We start from the raw sequence: 22,152 nt of genomic DNA, 5'->3' as shown, positions 1-22,152 counted from the left end.
CTTAGACAACAAGTTTTGCAGTAAATAGTACAAAATGGTATCCAATTCAACTTTCTGCATAGCTATACTAAACAAATTGATCAATTTACATTTATATTTATGGCGTTCGGGAGAGGCCCTTATCCAGACATGTATCTTGAGCAGTTGAGGATTAAAGGGCCTCGGTCAGTAGCTCAACAATGGCAGCTTGGTAGTGCTGGGATTTGAACTCGCAATTATTTGATCAGAAGTCCAAAATCTCAAGCGCTGAGCTAAAAATACACCACGGCATCCGATCACAGCGCGTCACATAACTGTATTATAAAATCTAGACTAGCTAGGCTAATGTAAATTCTCTAATAATGCGATACGATTTGATTAAATCTCACAAGCAACTAGGGCTAGCAATATGGCAAAAACGTTCAAAACGTCTGTTTGATCGATTCACGAAAAAATTTAATAAAAAAAAAGACAAAATTTCATTCTGGAATTAAAATCTGAATTCTGGAATTTTCTTTGTGGATTCATTTTGGAAGATTCCTTCATATGTATTTTCTGAACAACTAGAAAAAGTTTTTAAGTGTATTGCAGCCCGTTAACGTGTTTTATGGGGTTTTTTTTCGTTTAGCAGAAAAGCGTGTGAACTTCATGACTGAAGTATCAGTCGTGTCTCGATTAGCAGTTTCCAAAACCATCTGGTTGAGCAACGTATTTGAGAAATGTAGTGGAGTTGCCATAAATAAAATGGTCTTGTGTAAATAAATGTCTAAACAAATTCTCAAGTGCACGATTTGGAAAAAAAAAGTGTCATGTTGCGATTACTGTGGCGAAATAATAAAGGGTTTCATGAGTCCACTCGAATTGGTTAGCAAGGAAATTGCACACAGATTAGTGATGCTGAAATGTGTCGTTTGTAAAACTATGAAGGTCTTTGCATTAATGTAAACCATTTTTCTCCAAGGTACAGTTGAATTAAATAAAACGATACATTAAAACATATAAAATCGTCACAAAAATAATATATTTGAAACAGTTTGTCCAGACAAACGGAACGTCCTGACGTTTTTCTGCTGAAGTAGCTGTCCCAACTCAGATAACTCTCTCTCTCCGTCAGACCACCTCATTATCATAGAAATGCTGAAAGGTTTACACCTTAGCTTTGGCCTTCACTCAGATCATTGATTAAATCATGAGCAAAACACAGCAGGAAACGGAGACGAGGCATTACCTTGGCCGTTTGTTTCATACAAAGGAGCATTAGAAGCTTGCGAACCTCCATGCAGCACTTTTGTTTTAAAATCATCATGTAGAACATGTATATATGCATGTACAGTTCACAATACAGAAGAATTTAATAAAATTCCTACAGAGACAACAATTTTACTTTTCACACTTTTCCCCTCCCCCTTAACTAAATATAATGCATCATTGCTAGAACGTTCTAAATAAAAACACACTGATATGTTCGTGCCGTGTATATTTGCACGGACGTTTTTCTTTCAGCTCCATTTCATCATTGCGCTGTCGATAGCTGCCCTCGGCTCTTAGAGCACGTGCCAAACAAGTACGGGGGGGGGAAGAAAAAGATCAAACATCATCTCCTGCTGTACAAATTAATCTCACATTCAATCAGACGCCTGTTAGCGCGATTTCTCAGCCGACGCAACAGCTTTGACACGGCAGAGACGCCGTCGCTAATCAATTCTGACTAGCGCCGTTCTTTTACCAGATCCATCAATTCGGGCTTTCGGGCTCTGCTCCCCTGCTGCGTCGACGGCATGAAGGGAAGGCGTTCGGATTTCATCTCACCAGAACGAATATCTGGGTAAGGAGACAAAGCGTTCCTGCAGAAAGCTGCACTCGTGGGCCATGTCGAATCGCGTCGATTGGCGACTGATGGAAAACGTGTTACTCGAGTGTGAATCGGCGAGCGAACGTGCCGAGAGGGAGACCGTGCCTGGTTTAGGCAGAAGCCGTGCGTGCATCCTGCGTGTTAATGAACAGCCCTGGTGTTCCAACCCGGCCCTTTACACTATAAAGTGTCACATGATATGCTTGAGTGGCAGGAGTGAAATCTACACTCGGGCCAAAGGAAAGAAAATAAATCGACCTGTGAATTTTAACATCAGAGAACAGCATGAAATATTCAAAGGCCATTTCCAGCGCTGGCGGAAAATGAGAAGAATGTGCCGCTGTAAACTTGCTGCTCTCGGTGAAACATGGCCCCGCTTTGATGAGCGAGCGTACGACTAAATGACAGTAAATAACAGAAAATAGAGAGAGAGGAGAAGTAAGAGCCAGAGACAGAGGGAGATAAAGAGTATCTGTGATCCCTAATGGAGAATATGATGGAAAGGGGGAGGGGAAAGAGGAACTACTGGGAATATATCAAAAGAAGTGCATATCTGGATCAATACTCGCAGCTTATTAGATATTCCATGATACAGTACATCGTCTCATAGCACACGGACATGAAATCCTTTATCAAGGTTCGTTCCAAGATGTTGATTAATTATCTATAACTGCAGCTCGGACGACACTTTAAACAGCAGCGGCTGTGTGAAGCCACTAGACACAGTTTAGAATAATATATTTTTAGAGTATAAAAGGGAATAATATACTTTTTCCTAATAGTCAATTGCTTCTATAGTACAGTTTATAGAATTGTTTCTACAGACTTGTGTCACAGAAACTCCACAAATGCGTCTTGTATCCCAATGATTTAGTGAGGAGAAAGTGAATTTTTAAAAGCTTTTTTTTTTGGGAAGGAGTCTCCAGTGTGATTCGGAAAATCGCAAGTCGAACCCTTGTAGCTCTGAGACTACAGACAGACAGATAGATATTGAGATTTAATGATATTATTCGTTTATACAATAATCTTTTTTTTTTTTAATCGCAGAAAGTCTCATTTACATTTATGGCATTTGGCAGACATCCCTATCCAGAGCAAATTAAAATGATCAGTTCCACACCAATTTCATTTACACAACTGATCGATTGAGGTTTAAGGGCCAGGCTTAAGGGCCCAGCAATGGTGGCTTGATGGTGCTGGGATTTGTTCTCATAACCATCCAACCCAAATTACAATGCATTAACCATTAAGCTCAAACTTTCCGTGGTTGATTTTGCCTCACAAACTGAACCAGGTCAAAGACGGATGGAGATAGAGAGCGCAAGGCTGGGAGAGAAAGAGAAATAGAGAGAGAACGAATTTTGTGACCGCAAACACCCATGCTTTCTCTTGCACGGCTTCATTTATGATGCACCATCCCTGACCGAGCTGTACCACCACGCACACACAGCTCTTTATTCCGCCTGCTGGATGCCAAATTCCTCCAGACTATTACTTTACTGTGAAAAATCCACTTGCACTTCGCTCTAGTCGGAACATCTAAACACAGCAGGGCATCGTGAGCCTCGGGCTCGGCGCTGACCAGCACAAATTAAAGTCAAAACATGCCGGGGAATTCAGCGAGAGACAACCGAAAACCATGCGCAGAGACTCCATGCAGCTGATAATGGAGGCCTTGCTTCATTCACTCAGCTGCCTTGTTATAAAGGCGACAGAGAGGATGAGCAAGAGAGGGGGAGTGAGAGAGCGAGAGGGAGTGATAGCGCGAGAGCGAGACGCTCACAGCCATGCAGGTTGGATAAGTGAAGAATCCTGGGCTGTTGACAGACACTGGAATGTGGACAAATGGCGAAGAGCGAACAGAACTCTTCCCTGGGGACAAAGCCAGCAGCTATTTTTCACAAGAGATTACACAGCGACTGACAGTTCATCACAATGTCGGAGACGTTTTTGGGGAAATCGAGCTGAGCTGCAAGAGCAAGCCAACACACACACACATATAAACACTTCAAAACAAATCACCCCCACAAGCCCGGGCCAGAGGCCAAGCGCCTTAATAAAATATCACCCATCTCAAAACCATTTAAGACTGCAATTCACGGAGGTTTAAAATCGAATTTAAGCACTACGTTCAAGAGCGAATGTACTACGGATACGTTTATATTTTTTTTCTTCCAGGGACATCGAAGGAGCCGAGCTTTAAACCCATCCAAAGCTATTAAATAAAACGAAATCATGTTCAAGTCGCAATGGTGAGGGTCCGCAAGGCAGGAACCGGTCATTGGATTTAGTCGAATTCAACTTCTACCAACTTTATCTGTCGTGTTTGTGCAATGATCAAACGCATAAAACTGACATTTCCTTGTCCTGGGAATGAAATTAAGCCAATTGTACACAAATCTCACTTACACTGGAGGTCTAAGAGTAGCAAAGTCAATAAAAGCTTACCAAAAACGCAGCATGTTTTCCTGCAATTCTTCCGAAAAAGTGTCTGCATGAAAAACGACGCGTTCGCGCATTATCCAAAATCTGATATTTTAATGATATTACTCGTAGGGCTGTGTATTGGCATGAATCGGGCGATACAGGAGCCGTGATACGATACGTTGTGATACATCGCAATACAGTAAGCAAGGCGATATATTGGGTTATTTTAGGACCAGGATATCCTTTTAGGAAAGCAGTCATTAAGAACACACCACCATATGCAAACCTCAGAAAAAAAAATAAACAATCTAACCAGTCCACAATGGGATTTGCATTTGCATTAATCAGTCCCTGTGACATTCAACGTTATTGGACCACTTTTTTTCATCCTCCATTACAAGCACTATGAGGTGGCTATAAAAAACGATTATGGGTATAACGTTTTGTTTTTCATGCGGAAAAATGTTTAATTTGATATATTACATTTTTTTATATATCGATATTGCGTTATTTGGAGAACCGGTAAAGTATCACCGAACAAAATATCACGATACTCGCGTGTATCGATACTTTTTTACACCCTAACTATTCAAGCAATTGGCAAGAATTCTTACTGTCCATAAAGAAAGAAAGAACTGCATCAGGGCATTTTCTGTGAGAGTTAACGCTTATAGTGTTTAGTCAAGTAAACAAGTCAAATGTGGTCAAATCGCAGTGATGTGGTGAGTAAACGGCCAATCATTCAGCAACCTGGAGTGGCTGGGTGATAGACAGAAACAGAGAATTGAGCAAGCAAGCACCTGCAGAGACACCGCAGGAGGAGGGATTTCCCGGTGACGTCACAGTCTGACCTCTGACCACATCTACGAGACTCAAAAGCTGAGCAGGCACAGTGTATTCGAAGCAGATGGTGCAAGAAACCCAGCGGCTTCAAACCGAAGCTCGGAAAAGCTATGAGACCAGAGATTTGTAAAAACGTATGCAGCAGTATGAGGGCACACTGCTGGTCAGTTTGAAACTGAGGGATTAGTGCAGATGACTCGACATGGGCCTAAAATGCAGGAGCCATGCAGAAGCACTGCTTATTTACCCAATACTCTTCGCAAGGAGTTGATCAGCGTTTTTTTTTTTTTCCCCTCTGGCAGTGTTTAGAAGGCTCATGAATTGGTCAGCAGATGGCGAGTCGGCACCGACGAGAAGCCGCCAGGGAACGCTGCTAGAGTGCGACGGAGACGGAGCTCTGTAAACACGGTGATAAATCAGACTACGAAAAAGAGGAGGGTGCACTCTTTTCTTGACCACATCCTCTTCTCTATCACTCACTCGGCTCCAGGGTGGAACCAAGGGAGCCAACGACTGAACTCCTCTAGACGGCCTGTCTTCCGCTGGAGCTTTTCTCTCCCTTCCATCCTGAGCTAGAGATCCTGAAACCCAATAACCCCATCGAGCTTCCTGCCCTGTGCTCCTTAATGGGGCAGATAGTGGCTCTCACAATGGAGCGAGTTTAATGGGAGGCCAGGGTTATGCATTATTCAACACTGATAAAAACCCACAATAGGCTGAGATCATCACGAGGAAGGGAGGGGCACCGATCCCCTTACCCTGACGCACCAATCGGTCCTGGAAAAAGCAGACCGGGTTGAGGGGTAAAGAAAGCAGAGGAGAATGACAGCACTGGGTAAAAGACAGCAAAGAAACAACGAAAGAAAGCAGAGGGAGCGCTTGGTCTTATCTTTACACCAGAGAAATGGAAACAAAGGAGCTCTGCAAGCATACACATGCCGTTTTTTGCCACCACACTATCTTGCCTTGGTGAGGCTGAAAAAGTAACACCTTATCAGGAGGATAAGATATGGGGTTAGAGGGCTAATGGAGCTCTCTGGAGTTCTGAAGAGCTGGCCAAGATTCCAAAGTGGGGAGGGGGGGCGTGAAACGGAACAAGTAGCATTTTGGTCTCTCATTCCGACATTGAAAAAAATCGAACAAGAAAATTGTGAGTGAGGTGGATGAGCATCTACAGAGGAGGTGATGGAGGGGAGGGATTACCACAGGATGTCCCTATTCATCCTGCTCTAATCTCCTTTACCTCAGGCTTCAAAGTGCTGCCGCTCTGATGTTCCTACACGTGTTGCTCTTCTGCATCACGAGAGGAGCGAAAAGCAGGAGTTCGTCCCCGCCGGAAAACTACAGCTGTGCGGTCTGGTCTCGCTCGGCTCGGAACGTAGGCTCAGAGGGGGGGAGGAAATGCTTTCATAACCTTTGCGTTACCTCGGTTTATAAGCAACAGCTGCTGTGATCTGCGGTCCCCCCCAAAGCTAGTACACTGCAAGCACTGGTGTACATCACTAGCTGACACATGCACAATCTCATACCTTTAAATACGAACGTGGGGGAACTTAAGACCCGAAACTTTTCATGGGAATTAACAGGATTATATGGGAATTAATGGGAATAAACTGGGAATTAACAAAATTGCAGGTTAGTCGATAGCAGGGAACTTGAATGTAGCTGAATAAAAAAAGTCTTGAAGGATAATCTCGGTTAAAACAACCAGATTTAATTACATTTCGGTTGAATTTCTACCCCACAGATTCATCGACCGCAGGGCCTGAGGAATATTGAAGCTACAGTTCTGCATGAGTCCAAAGATTACATTCAGGCAGTTAATTTGACATGCTAAGTGTAAGATAGCACTAGTTCATTGGCATTTTATGAGGCTAGCTAGGTCAAACTGTGACGCTCTTTTCTTTCTTCTACCTTCTGCTAGCCACTTTTCTGTTATCATACAGAAATACATTATGGGCAAAATTGAAAGTTTTTAAAAGCTCATCACCTATAATTATGCAACTAACAATTAAATCAGTCAGACATGGCATTTTTCTGCATCAGTTTGCATGCATGTCAGCTTATGACCAACCTAACATTTGTTTGCATATGATGCAGTTTAGATACATTGCCCCGAATTTCTTATTAATTCCCATACATTCCCGGTAAGTTTCCATCTTAAAATATAAAAAAAATTCCCCAGATGAAGTTCCCAATGGAATTTTTTGGACATTTCAACGCTTGATTTGATTGGTTCTTACCAAAACGGGTTAAAACGCGATTCTGAACAAAAACGAACCGTCAATTGAAGGGGTCACAAACAGGTCCTGGCAATAGACCTGAAAATCTGAGGTAATGTAATGTCACATGCAGGACAAACGCAAAGTACTCCAGCATGTTCGTGGTGAACGCTGGTTGAGAAGAGCATAAGACGAGTAGGGAGGGCTTCTGCAAACAAAAGCTCGGCTTAGGCACTGTGAGTAAACAGTGTGACCCTTCCAGTCCTGCCCCCAGGATATCAAAGCATTCCTTATCGGCAGGAGTCGCTCCTAATCTCAGCGGCAGACGAGAGGAGCAGGGGTGAGTCTCGGCGGGAGGGAGAGCAGATGAATGACTGGAGCGAGTAGATGGATGATGAGATGAAGAGAGGGGAGCCTCTGATAGACCCTAGGGGGTAAAGCTATTCGAGGTTCAGAGAGGAAGTCTTGGCATTGGCTTAAATTTAACATTTTCTTTTCTCAGGGTTAACATGAGCACCCCCCCCCCCTCCTAAAATTAACACGGCTCATGCGTCCATCTAAAGGGGTAAACTGCACATCTGTACCACGTCAGTCATTATCATGGTCAAAACGTGCAAGCTTTGGGAAGTCAATGATTGCTGAAAAATAGATCAGGGATCTCGAATCCTGCTCGCATGGATCAGCAAAACAGCTTTCAATTTGCAGCATATACAGTAAGAGCCTGAGAAGAGAAAAAGCCTTTTCGTACGGTTAACATGACACTAGCTTTGCGTCGACATGCAGTTAAATACGCATCGCCACCACATCCGTGGGAAGACAGGACGTTTGTTTACACACGATTCGCAACGAACTGGAAGAGAAAAAAAAAAAGACAACGATGTCTTCAAGCGATCAGAGAGACAAATTTTGTTCACAGCTACTGGCTGATGTTCTCAGCCTAGATTGCTGCCTCTCATTTTCTCAGTCTTTCTTTTTTCGTTTTCTTTCCTCCTTTTCCCCGCTTAAAGCTAAACAGCTCCAGATGGGCCACATGTTCATGATAAACTCTCCCTGTAGTGTCTGCCAGTGCTGAGCAGCTGGCTCACAGGAACACAAAACACAGCCAGCAAAGCGCGTGCACAGCAATCCAGCAGTCCGGGGGTACCGAAAAAAGAAAAGAAATGAAGTACAAATACTTCATTAATGTACTAACGTTGATTTTTCTGGTATCGGTACTTTCCTTCACTATTTCACAACTTTCGCGCATTAAATTTATTTTACACAAATATCTGCACTTTCTAATATCAAACCAGGCTCGGTTTATTAGCTTTAATCTATTTGGTGACATGATCGATATTATTTCTTCTCATTCCCATCCCATCATCCTATTTGCTATTGAAATAGCCACGCAATGTACCACTGGTGTATCATTTCCTGACGTGTGCTAGCATACAAAGCCAACAACAAGCGAGGCAGAAGGCAACAAGAAGTCTGCGGTTAACGTGGATGAGACAGAGGGAGTCAGTGATGTAAACATGACTGAGAACAGACACATTCCTGATCACATGATCATTTTTTTCTCCATTTGTGTTCTAAATGGTGGTTGTTCAGCCCGAATACATTCATTAGGTAACATTTGAAATTGATGTGAGTACCTGTACTTTTACTTGAGTGAAGGATGTGTGTTCTTTTGCAATCTCCGATTACGGCATCTTCAGATCATTTGACCGGGTTGAAATTGACAACCTGGAACCCTCAGCAAGGTCCAAAACACTGCATTTGGACATTGAAGTCCCCTGGGCACTATTTTAGATCAGTTAGGCCACCAGAGGATTGAAACCAGTCAGAAAAAAGTACATAATACACCAGGTCAGAAGCAATAACCCAAACTCAAAATGAGGTCAAGTATGTTACTATATGCGCCCTGCTGATTTTGTACCTGGTTCTCTACTAGATAATGAATGAATGCCAAACCCAGACTCGAAAAAAACACTAAATAAAACGGATTTACACGAAACACACACGACAGAACAAAATGATCGGCAGGATAAACAAAGGAACACAAACAGCCGTGAGTGATGTTTGCAAACACAAACCCGACCCTAATTCCTGTATCGAACGAAGCACTGAAAGTAGGAGCTGAGACGGAGGAACCCAAGACAGACATTTATTGCTGGTGCAGTAATGACAAGCCAGAAAGCAAGGCTGACCTCCTGCTTGGAAATAAATAAGTGCGACTTTAACACCGTTCCCCAAGGAGAAGCCGAGTGTGGATGCTTAATGTAAACACAGCTGCCAGAGCTGAAGTGTTTATTGCTTTTCTGTCCGTCTGAGCAAGCAAGACCCACTAGACATGACCCCATTTTTCTGACCCCTTACTTCCCATCCTCCTCCCATTGCAACATACTAGGAAGTTGGGGACGGGAGCAGAAAGATCACCCATGCCAGGCAAAAACTGAGGGGTCTCGCATACTTTTGTTGGTAAAATAGTGTATATGAATGAGTTCTTAAAGATTGGGGAAAAAGGTAATTAAGTAACTATTTAGAAATGACATGGAATGATTGATCTAGGGGTTTGTTTGGGTAAGAGATCAAGGTGCTATGGCAAGCTTTCCATCACGACCACGCCATTTAGGGGTGTCCCCGAATAAGGATTTGCATAGTCGATCTACAATAGGGGGGCACCACAACACCAAGTAGTCAACTAGACAACTATTTTATTCCACATAGCACACAGAAGAACTTTCTAATAAAGCGACAAAAACTGCCGGTCAACAGACCATGTCTTTTTCAAACAGGCAGTATGGATGAACCTTCTCTCAGAATGAGAGGTAAGTAAATTTCAAGGCTTTTCTCTGTTCTGGCCCTGAGGTGGTGGAACGAACTTTCCCTAGACGTCCGTACAGCGGAGTCCCTGGCTATCTTCAAGCGACGGTTGAAGACCCACCTCTTTCTAAAGCACTTTTCAAGTTGCTTTGTAGAATTCAGGAGTTATATTTATATTAAGTTTGTAATCTTGTGTACCACTGTAGATTAATTCATTGTTAGAGATTTAAAGCACTTTTGTATGTCGCTCTGGATAAGGGCGTCTTCTAAATGCTGCAAATGTACACACTAAGATCACACTAAGATAGATAGAGGATCAATAAACCTACAAAAAAAAATAGATCACTGCAGAAAGGATTTGCATTCCACATGCCGGCAAATCAAATTAAATCGGCTACATTGCCTGTGCGAGCGCGTTCTGAGTACAGCACAACATCGACGCACAGAAAAATACTAATTCACTCACAGAATTAGATTAAAACAAAAGACCTTTAAAGAATCTCCCAATCATTGTTACACATTTTGAAACCGTCAAGATGTTCCTGTGTCGATCACGGCTCATGGAAGGTGAAACTTTGATCTGTCAAAGGTGTGATTGGATTGATTCATGTGTGTGAAAAATATTTATTTAAAGCCTTTTTTCACATTTTCATTTACAACATTATCGTAATAGGCTGCATATTAACTTATTGAGGAAAACATGTTGGTTCTATGTGAAATCAAACATTGAGCACCCTGGTATAACCAAAATGGCATAAAACCTCATTTCAGAACACATCTGTGAGATAGGAGGAGCCCGATTCGTCTACCAGTTGAACAAAAGTTGAATTTTCGGCTCTTCGGGGGGGGCAACCCCTATTTGGATTTCTAAAATACAAAGTACCGCAATATCTGTGGGAACGTGAAGGAAGGTCAGTGGCAAGGAACGTTGGTCGTTTTTCTGCCTAGCCGTTTCAAACATATGAAATTCGTTCCATCATTGGGTTCGCACACAATTCATATTTTTGAATAAATGATGACCTAGTGAGTTCTCAGTGTCTCCACTGAGGGCTAGAACACTTTTGATTAGCTCATCTTGTTGTGCCCTTGTCTGAATATTTTCACAACAGAAGGACGCGCATTTTGTTCTGCTGACTTTATGGAACGGTCATTAAAAATATTTGCGAAGCCTGTGGTTGGAAATCGACCTAGAACGTTGAGAATGACAACGAGGAGAAGCGGTAGATGAAGCAAATGGAAAAAAAATAAAAAGTGCATAAAAAGAAGGCCTATAAATGTCTGTGTCGTCATCCCGTCCCCTTTTAAAATGTCCATCACTGTTTATAGGCCACGGAGCTAACAGACTGTGTGGTTTAATGAAGAAACAAGACCCCACAGCTCAGACAGGTGCAACCACTCGAACCGTTTAGTCTTGGCCTTGTCTCTGGATTCACTAGCTAGCTAATAACTTCCACAAGCTGACAAAGAGCCAGCTTCAGGCTGCCCAATGTTTCCCAAGCCCTGGGGAAAGTAACAAGCCTGTTGGGACAATAGAACAACAGAAAGGTACCAAGAGAGAACTTGCTGTCCATTTCATAGATATATGCTGTCCATTTCATAGAAATTACTACAGGCCACCAAAACAAAGTAAGAAATCGTTTTTGAGGGCACAATGAATAACACTTTTGGATTGTCACAAAGAAAAAACTAAAATTTAGCTTGGACTGCAAACTGATCAAAGGAACAAGATTCCATTTCTTTTTCTTGGAAAGGATACAATTTATATGCCTCCACCTTTTAGAAATCTGCCAACGATTGCAGAGTCTATAGGTGTGAGGAAATTCTTGCATATGGCAGCTTTGGCTATCATTAAAAGGTCTAGACACAAAAATGGTTTGAGGTAAAACTTTCAAAAATAGCATTTATTCCAAAGTAAGTGTTTAATCCGTGTTACTCAACAACCCTCTTCAGCTGGGTGCCCATGTGTCTTCAACCAACCAACCAATCAGTGGTGGATGTACAAAAACCATGTACTTGAGTAAAAGTACAAAAGTGTTTGCCTTCAAATGAACTTAAGTATCCAAAGTACTATGATTTATTATAGCTTTATCATTTATTTATCATTTATTATAGATTTATTATATATTATCATTTTTGTCACAAGACTTTTGGTTAATCAACTCAATTTATGGGAAAAGAGTTTAAAGTTACTCTTAGCGCACTTATCTATTAATAAAATGATATTAATGAGTCAAACACTGATATTTTTTACAATTATCATGAGCCCAAAACCATATTTGAAACAACTTCTTTCGGCTTTACCCATTAGGGGTCGCCACAGCGGATCATCCGTCTCCATACCCCCCGTCCTCTACATCTGCCTCTTTCACACCAACTACCTGCATGCCTTCCCTCACCACATCCATAAACCTCCTCATGGGTCTTCCTTTTCTCTATAAAAAAAATAAAGCCACAGGTGTTATGGCAAATTTGATTTCTTTAATCATTTATTACTTTCGTAGTTGACTAAAAAGTAAGATATCTGATTTTGAAATAAGTACAGAATTATATTTACTTAGTTACTGTCCACCACTGGTCGTCAATACACTTAAATGAGCCATTGGCGCATCAATCTTAATGCACCCTGCTCCACTCGCTCTATATTCAATTAAAGATCAGCCCTGTAGCCCTGACGGCGAAATGCAAACACTCTGGTTAAACCCTCGACCGAAGGACATTCCTGCTCTCTGATTCAGCAATCCTCAGACGCCAAAATTCCCATACCCGGGCAGTGACTCAACAGGATTGTGGAATCAAACAACATACCTGGATTTCAGTTTCTCACGCTACCCCATGCAAACACACTCCTCCCCCACTTCTACTCGCAGACCCACAAGTCATTACACCACTGAGAGTGAGCAATCATGCCTAATCGCCATCTTTGTGGCCAGCATCGATTCCCGACACTATTCAACGCACTGATCGGCATGCAGCAAGCGTGACACCAAAGGGATTTACAGAAAAATCAATAGTGCCATTGTGGAGCCACAGAAATGGGCGATAGTGGCGAGCCTGCTTGAATGAGTGCATCAAAATCAGCGAAAACAACAAACCAACTGCAGAATTGAGGAGGAAGGACACCAAGGGAAGCGTGAGACAAAATTGGCAAACTAAGCTAGAAACCGATTTGGCACTGACAACACAGTGTGAGCGAACAAGCATCATAATGAAATTTCAAGTGGACAAACAAACGAGCAGGGACAAACAAAAGAAACCCTTGGCGTAAGGTTCTCGAATTGTGCATTGGGAACCACGTATGCCTGACGCCGGTTATGCCTTTGGCACGAACCAAAATCTTTCGCGAGATCCGCATCTCTTAGGAGCCTGGGAACGCAAACACTGCGTCGCTCTCATCCGCCTCAACATGGCCTTTCCCTGCAAACCTGGTACCCTTGCACCTGGACCTCGATGTACTCCCACCACTCCCCTTCTTTCCTCCCTTTCCTGTTTATCCACCCAGGCCAGGTGTAGGAGACTCTGGCACCTCCTCAATCGGACGTAGCCAAGCCAAGAACATCAGCAAACACATGGTGACCACAAAAGTGGTAAAGCACAGATGGGCACAACAGCGCCAAGTGAGCGGGTCTCTCATTAGGGCTGAGCAGAGCTGCCACTCTAATGAAAGGCAGAGAAAGGCACTCGAGAGCAAAAAAGCCGCTGTTGTTGACAGTGTGGCGACAGCGGCCCACTCTCTTTGTGCTTATTTAAATCCCAGCCTGGTCTTTCCATCCACCCCCTCCCAATTCTGTCTGTCTTTCTTCCTCTCCCCACTCCTTCTCACCGCTGCTTTAATAATGGTGTCTTCAGGGCTCTGATTAAAGATTGCCATGTGGTATTAAATGACAGGTAAGACTGCAGGCAGGTGTTGCATGCTGATCCTCGCCCAGACAAACCATACACACTGGCTCTCCTTATGCCCATAAGTAAGTACATGTTACCTGAGAGACTCGAACGCACCCACCCACACACACAGTGTGCAGTGCTGAATGGATTTACAGAAGGGGGCCGGACTGGACATCTGCTTCTCTCTGGACAGTTGTGCGTTTTTTTTTTTTTGGCCCTTTCTTCGGTCTTAGATTTTGGGTACTTTTGTTCCCATGCAGTCCTCTGGAGATCGATTCAGCCCTCTTCAGAGACGCAGATCTGGCACTTCACCGGGTGTTGGGTGACTGTGTGTGTGTGTTTGTGTGAGGTATCATGGAGAGTCGTGGATGAATGAGTGCTTCATGAGGCGAATTTGTTTCAACCAGAGGCTTTCCTCAGTGTTAAGTGTGCCTGAGCAGATGCAAAACCTAGATCAAAGAAAAACTCCTAAAGACCAGGAAGGGTGCAACAGCATCTTAGAACTTTGTACTACCCCCAGTGCAGGCCCAGCTACCATAACTAAAGCGCCACTGGGTGCAGAAGTTACGGTATGTAAGGACACGTGTGTATTATATATATAAGATATTTAAGAGTCTGCTGGGGACTTAATGGGATTCACCCTGGTATACAAAGCAGCAGTCATAGCCGTGCTTTGAAGTGAGTGAGAGCTAACAAAAGAATCAAGTATGAATGAAGGGAATAAGAGATACGCTAATCTGCTAGTTTGCTTCATACCAGACAAAGGTTAATATGAATCGAGTGCCAGTTTTAGGAACATTTTTCACTGATATTAGACCAGGAACACGCAGTGACAGAAACAAATAGAAGAGCACAATGCAACACTTGACATGAAAACCCCAGGAACGTTCATACTGGTTTTTTAAACTAGCATAAAACCCCAGGAACATTCATACTCGTTTTTAACACTTGCATAAATACCCAGGAACATTCATACTGGTTTTTTTAAGATGGTAAAAAGTATGGTATGGTTTTTAAAACTAGCATAAAAACACAGGAACATTTTTACTGGTTTTTATCACTAGCATAAAACCCCAGGAACATTCATACTGGTTTTTAAAACTAGCATAAAAACCCAGGAACATTTATACTGGTTTTTAAAACTAGAATAAAAACCCAGAACCAGTCATACTCTTTTTTTTTTATTCTTTTTTTTTTAGCACTAGCATAAAACCCCAGGAACATTCATACTCCTTTTTAACACTAGCATAAAACCCAAGGAACGTACATACTGGTTTTTAACACTAGCATGACAACACAGGAACATTCATACTGGTTTTTTGGGGGGGGGTTTAACACTAGCATAAAACCCAGGAACATTCATACTGGTTTTGAAGAAAATAAATGGGTATTAAGAGAGGAACACTAGTACACGTGTGAGGTAATTGTTATTGCTCCTTATCGCTTCTTTAAGTGGCTTTGCACGTTCCAAGCTCTAAAGAAAGAAAAAAAAAAATTTACATAGCGAAGAGTTAATTGCACACAGTACATGAACACATCTCATTTCCCCTTCCTCTTCAATTATTAATTCAAACAAATATGGAGCACGGCTTTAAAAGCAAATAATTAAAAGTGACAAGAAATGAAAATTAATTTCAAAAGAATGAGTGCTCATTATTAAAGCCCTCTGATCCCCTCCCCCGAATGACAACTCTATTGTAGAAGCGGTCGTGTCATCATTAGCTCGCTAATAAGCGCAGTGCACCGCTTCGAACGGCTATCAGAACCCGATCGCCATGGAAAAAAAATAAGGAATTATGGGAGGGACGTATGGGGTGTGTGGTGAGGATCTGCGTTCTATGTGAGGATCTCCGGCATGTTGTCTGGTCCAGCTGAAGACGTTAATAAAGTATTTGATATAGTAAAGATAATGATTTAAATGGTTTGCTGACGATCGCATCATGCAAATTCCTTTTTGTTCTGCAAACACACTCGATGATTAGCTGGAACACACTTGGTGATGTGCTCACACACACACTCGCTACTTGAGAAAGAAAGACTGATACTGTAACTCAGTATGCAAAATAAAAATGCATACCTCTTTTTTGCCTGTCCCTCCTCCCAGCACTCACTCCCTCCATCCGTGCTCTGAGAGCGAGAGTCGTCCTCTTTGCGTCCTCCTTTAGAGCCTGAGCCATGGAGCTGGACACTTGACAGAGAACCTACACACAAACACACAAAAAAATAAATAAATAAATAAATCATCAAACTGCCCTTACAGGCCCACAGAAGGCGTTCAACGGTCATAAGTTTGCTTGACTAGATGAACATGTGAAGGTTTTCTATGAGAATCTGCCAATTTTTGTAAGGAGTCTCCAGTGTCGGAAGTTTAGAACAATCCAAAAAAATTCAAGAGAAAGAAACCGATAAGATAACCACAGATTTTTTTATGACTAGGACTTATGTATGCGAATGTGATGTAAAGCTTTGTAAACGGGGCACAATGCAAATGGAAACGCGCGAAATATGCTGTTTTGTGAAATGATCAACTACATGCTGGTGGCAGGAACACTATTCAGGAAGTCAAGCAGTAACTACTTCACACCACCTTGTCGTATATTACAATGTTCAAGTTAAAGGTTAATGTTAAAGAAAAGCTAAAACAGACCCCGATTTTCTAAATCTACTTCTCAGCTCTGATCAGAAGAAAACATTCCTTACAGCCTAATTCTAAAAAGAAGGAAAATCTTTCAGGTCTTGCTGCTTCAATGTAAGTTCTCAACGCTGTTAGAAAACCTGCAGTTCAGATGTTTTCAGACGGATTGGCAGATATAAGAAAATGCTGCTCTGTGACGAAAGTAATGATGAATTTGTATAGGTAGATATAATATATTCATATAACGGTACACTGGTTCATACCAAACTGCTTGGGTACAGGGCATTTAGTACCATGAACAGGTGTACCGAATGCACTCCCTGTTTTACTTGTAGAACGTATAAAATCTAAGTTTCCTAACAACACATTAAGTGGCGGACCCCAAGTATGTTTAATTTCCACTTTGCATTTTTTTACGACAGTCATCTTTTAGGTACAGCTTCGAGAATTCCTCTTAAAATTGGAGAAATTCCTGAAAATTGAATTAATAAAATTAAATGAATTTATTTCTGATTCAAAAATATGATATAAATATTATTTATAAATCAATTGAATAAAAAAAAATAAGTGTTTCTTAAATGCAGACATTTGATCAAGTACACTGAAGTAGAAAAAATAATAAATTAATATATATATATAATTTTTATTTAAACCAAGCAGTCATTTTATTTAACATTGTATATTAAAATGTAAACTGTTGATTCACAAAAAAAAAAATAAAAAAGCATTTTTTTTTATATTCTGTTCCCCAACAGTAGTGAAAATGAACATTGAACAAACAAAATATCAAGAATGACCCGGCATAAACTAGGTAACGTCGTAGCTACTCGGTCACTTACGCATATAATCTGCAGATATTTACAGTGAAAACAATTGGGAACAGTCGACAAGGTCAACATTTACCTCAGAAACTTCAGGTTCTACGACAAACATCTTTCAGATTCCATTATATTTTCTGTTTATGACTTGCGAGTCCAATCATCAACACATCAATTGGAAATGTGTTTAAGCAGCAACCATTTATGATGAAGTCGTGTTTTGTTTGTTGAATGAACTTTGGGAGAGTTGGCAGGGGAGTTGAAAGCTCAGTGGTTTAAACATTGGACTCATAAGGTCACAAGTTCAAATCCCAGCAACACTAAGCTGCCATTGGTTTGCCTTCGAGCAAGGCCCTTAACCCTTAACTGCTCAGGTGTTAAGTGGCTCTGCCAAATGCCACAAGGACAAATCAATCCACAAAACCTTTTTTTTCCTCAGGTAATGGTGTTTGCATAGACATTCACATATGGTAAAACCACCAGTACTGTGACCATCATGGCACCAAGAGAGCCACAGGAAACCCGGAAAGGAAAAGGAATGAGGTAAATAAAAGAGAAGAGGATGTGTGTGTTGAGAGAGAGATAGAAACATGATGGCTGTTTCTTAGTAGAGGCCTTGATGGAGAACCTGTTTGTAGAGAAGAAAAGAGGAGGAAGCAAGCCCAGGCAGCCGGCTGTTTGGGAAGAGAGCAAAACCACAACATGTCATCATGAGCCTTCACACACACCCGGACCTCGCTGCGGTAGGTCGGGTCTCTGGAGCTTCAGATGCGCACACACACACACACACACACACACACACTCACGAAAGGCTGTCATCACTGTGGTCTTTCATATAATAGCATCTGGCTTATGGATCTGCTAAAGTGTGTTTGTAGAGGCCACACTCTTGCGCGCATACACACTGTTTAACGTCAACTTTATTCCACTTTTTACACCATAACGATATCGCTCCATCTATATTACCAAGAAACTTCCTCCGATCATGTTTATGATCACTCCAATTCTAGCTGCCTTTTTTTTTTTTTTTTTTTGGGGGGGGGGGGGGGGGGGGGGGGGGTTTGGTAGCGTGAAAGACTTCAGACCTCCAACCACTCGAAACCGCACACCAGGATATGAATCATATATCCAAGTGGCTTTATTTTGTCATCGGCACTCAACCCGGCGTGTTTTTCTAAGAGATTAGCGTTCGTCTCAGTTAACCCAAACACCCCCCCCACAAACCCCGAGTCCTTTTTCAAATCATCAGTCAGCCTTTAAACAAACAAGTCGAGGAGAGCGATCAAATTAAGCTTTTCTGTAAAACATCCATGAAAGGCTGGAGAAAAGACAAGACCACCACCGCTGCACTTCAAAACCGGGCTGGAGCGGCTCTCAGGCTCTCCGGGGACCAAACATTTCGACTAAAGACGCAGCTAAAGTAAAAGCACTCGAGCCAAAATGGCTACTAAAGATAAAGCTAAGCTTTCGAGAGGCTCGTCCGTGGCCTACATTCAGAATGCCACTTGTACCAGCTGCTTTTTAGATTTGACTGGGCAGAGCCGGCACCGAGTGTGCACGATTACATGTGTAAACATCGGAAGAGTGAAATTTTGCAGTACGCCGTGTCGGCCTCAGTCTTTAAGGCACTCCGATTCAGATTTATGCCTCGAGTTTTCATTTCTGGCTGAAGAGCAAGTTTTTTTCTGAAGACCAGGACCTGCTTAGATGGTACTAAGACTAAACCTCACTGTTTACATTTCAGGGTCAAGGAGCTTCCTCGAGTGAGTGAACATGTGTCGATGTTTCACGCTCTCTGCTGAGGCACGGCTGACAAGCTCATTCACACTGGTCCTCGCACACATGCACCTTACTATGGAAACCACGTGGTAGGTAAATAAATAATCAGGAAAAAAACTCAAAAGAAGTGGGTTTCTTCGACATGGCTGCTTCAAACGATCCTTTAAAACCTTGTGGCGTAAAAAGGAGGAGGGGAGGAGGAGAAGTTGTTGTGTTCTTCAGATTTTGTTTGACAAGAGAAAAAAGAAATAAACCAATGCACGTTGCTCGGACCACAGCGACTCAAAAATAAAACGCTCCGAAATGATGGCTGTCTGGATGAGAGGAACAGAACTTTTCATTTAAGCATGACTTGATGTGGCATTTTTATAGAACAAAATGAGGAAGAATCTAATCCAAGCAGAGGAAAAGAAAAAAAAGAAAAGCAGTTGAGGAGCAGTAAAGAGCCAAGCTCGAGGGATTTAGGGCCAGTCTTGGCATGAAGATAGAACTTCTCGATACTGAAGAAGACGAATGAGGCACTTTTGCATCAGTTCTACCAAAGGAGGAAGATGAACAGAACGAAAACATTTTAAAAATATATACAGTGAGGAAAATAAGTATTTGAACACCCTGCTATTTTGGAAGACCCAGCCTCGACCCATCTTCAATGCTCTAACTAAGGGAAGGAGGTTGTTCCCCAAAATCTCGCAATACATGGCCCCAGTCATCCTCTCTTTAATACAGTGCAGTCGCCCTGTCCCATGTGCAGAAAAACACCCCCAAAGCATGATGCTACCACCCCCATGCTTCACAGTAGCGATGGTGTTCTTGAGATGGTACCTACCATTCTTCTTCCTCCAAACACGTTTAGTGGAATTATGACCCAAAAGTTCTATTTTGGTCTCATCTGACCACATGACTTTCTCCCATGACTCCTCTGGATCATCCAAATGGTCATTGGCAAACTTAAGACTTGCCTGGACATGTGCTGGTTTAAGCAGGGGAACCTTCCGTGCCATGCATGATTTCAAACCATGACGTCTTAGTGTATTACCAACAGTAACCTTGGAAACGGTGGTCCCAGCTCTTTTCAGGTCATTGACCAGATCCTCCCGTGTAGTCCTGGTCTAACCCTAGATTTCTCACCTTCCTTAGGATAATTGAGACCCCACGAGGTGAGATCTTGCATGGAGCCCCAGTCCGAGGGAGATGTTTAGAGGCAGTCATGTTTAGCTTCTTCCATTTTCTAATGATTGCTCCAACAGTGGACCTTTTTTCACCAAGCTGCTTGGCAATTTCCCCCGTAGCCCTTTCCAGCCTTGTGGAGGTGTACAATTTTGTCTCTAGTGTCTTTGGACAGCTCTTTGGTCTTGGCCATGTTAGTAGTTGGATTCTTACTGATTGTATGGGGTGGACAGGTGTCTTTATGCAGCTAACGACCTCAAACAGGTGCATCTAATTTAGGATAATAAATGTAGTGGAGGTGGATATTTTAAAGGCGGACTAACAGGTCTTTGAGGGTCAGAATTCTAGCTGATAGACAGGTGTTAAAATACTTATTTGCAGCTGTATCATACAAATAAATAGTTTAAAAATCATATATTGTGATTTCTGGATTTTTTTTTTTAGATTATGTCTCTCACAGTGGACATGCACCTACGATGACAATTTCAGACCCCTCCATGATTTCTAAGTGGGAGAACTTGCAAAATAGCAGGGTGTTCAAATACTTATTTTCCTCACTGTGTAACGATTTGCATAAGGATTTGAGTGAGTTTGACGAGGGCCAAATGGTGATGGCTAGACGTCTGGGTCAGAGCATCTCCAAAACTGGTCCAAGTAGTGAACCAGCAAGCTCATTGACGCAGGTGGGGAACGAAGGCTGCCCCGTGTGGTCCGATTCAACAGACGAACTCCTGTTGCTCAAATTGCTGAAGTTAATGCTGTTGATGCTCAACAGGTCAGAACTGTTTTAGCAGCAAAAGAGGGACCAACACAATACTAGGCAGGTGGTCATAACGTCATAAAAATCGCAAAAAAAATATGCCGGAATGGACTTGAAAAGAGGCAGAGACGAGCTAAAAGTCTGAAGTTAAAAAAAAATTTAATAAAAAAAAAAAAAGCCTAGTGGACAGAGACAGGCGGTGATTACAGGTCGGGTGCAGAACTCGCAGTGACTGAGATGAAAACGAAGAGTGACAGTCGCATTAGCACTTGTTCCTCTTCTGTGCAAAGCAAAAAATATAAAAAAGAATTCACTGTCTATCACTGTCTGAGCCCTGCCACTAAACCACGCCCCCTCTTAAACACACACTCGCGCACAGTAGCGAGGAGCGGTGGGAGGACATCTCGGCGAAACCCTGTTATTATATTTTGGCGGCTTAGCTTACGGCGACGCGGAAAGAAATCAGATATGACACTGATCCTCTGCTAACACGACAGTTGTGGCTGGTGGGACTGGTGGAGCCAAGCGCGTCGCTAGTCACTTTAACACCACCGTGTGCGTGTTTAACGAGTGATCTTTCATACGACCGACAAAAGTTCGTAACATTCATATCGACTAAACATCCTTCATTTAGTCAGAGAAGTCGGCTCTTGCTTATTTGAATATATAATAATTAAAGATCAAATGAATAGGAAAAAACGTATCGGAATAAAACATCAACAACATCATGGTCAGATCGACTGGAGATCCTGGAGTTTCCTATAACAGGGTATCCTCAGATAATCGTCAATTAATACGAAGTTTGATTTATTTCCAAAAAACATTTTATACCTTCTTGTATTGGTTTATAGTTCAGTTTAATGTTGCGGAACGAAATCATTGTGCATCGTTTCTTTTTTCATTCCACCCTGTTCTGAAGAATTTCCAGTGACAAACTCTAAACACTGGAGACCCCTTTCCAAAAACACCTCACACTTTCAATA

The 22,152-nt window shown here is 42.2% G+C and overlaps 1 protein-coding gene across 2 annotated transcripts in view; it reads right to left on the bottom strand.

The window, feature by feature from the left end:
• jarid2b (jumonji and AT-rich interaction domain containing 2b) overlaps positions 1 to 22,152 on the bottom strand; it is a 127,699-nt gene that overhangs the window by 32,306 nt on the left and 73,241 nt on the right. For both annotated transcript variants that reach the window (XM_083544260.1, XM_083544259.1), the window contains exon 3: positions 16,088 to 16,211. In XM_083544260.1, coding sequence (XP_083400386.1) covers positions 16,088 to 16,211 — 124 coding nt within the window. The remainder of the gene's footprint in view (positions 1 to 16,087; positions 16,212 to 22,152) is intronic.

This window comes from Silurus aristotelis, assembly GCF_946808225.1.
Source record: "Silurus aristotelis genome assembly, chromosome: 6".
Lineage (NCBI taxonomy): Eukaryota > Metazoa > Chordata > Actinopteri > Siluriformes > Siluridae > Silurus > Silurus aristotelis.
The sequence above is the reverse complement of the archived record's forward strand: the minus strand, read 5'-3'. Positions and strand labels throughout refer to the sequence as shown.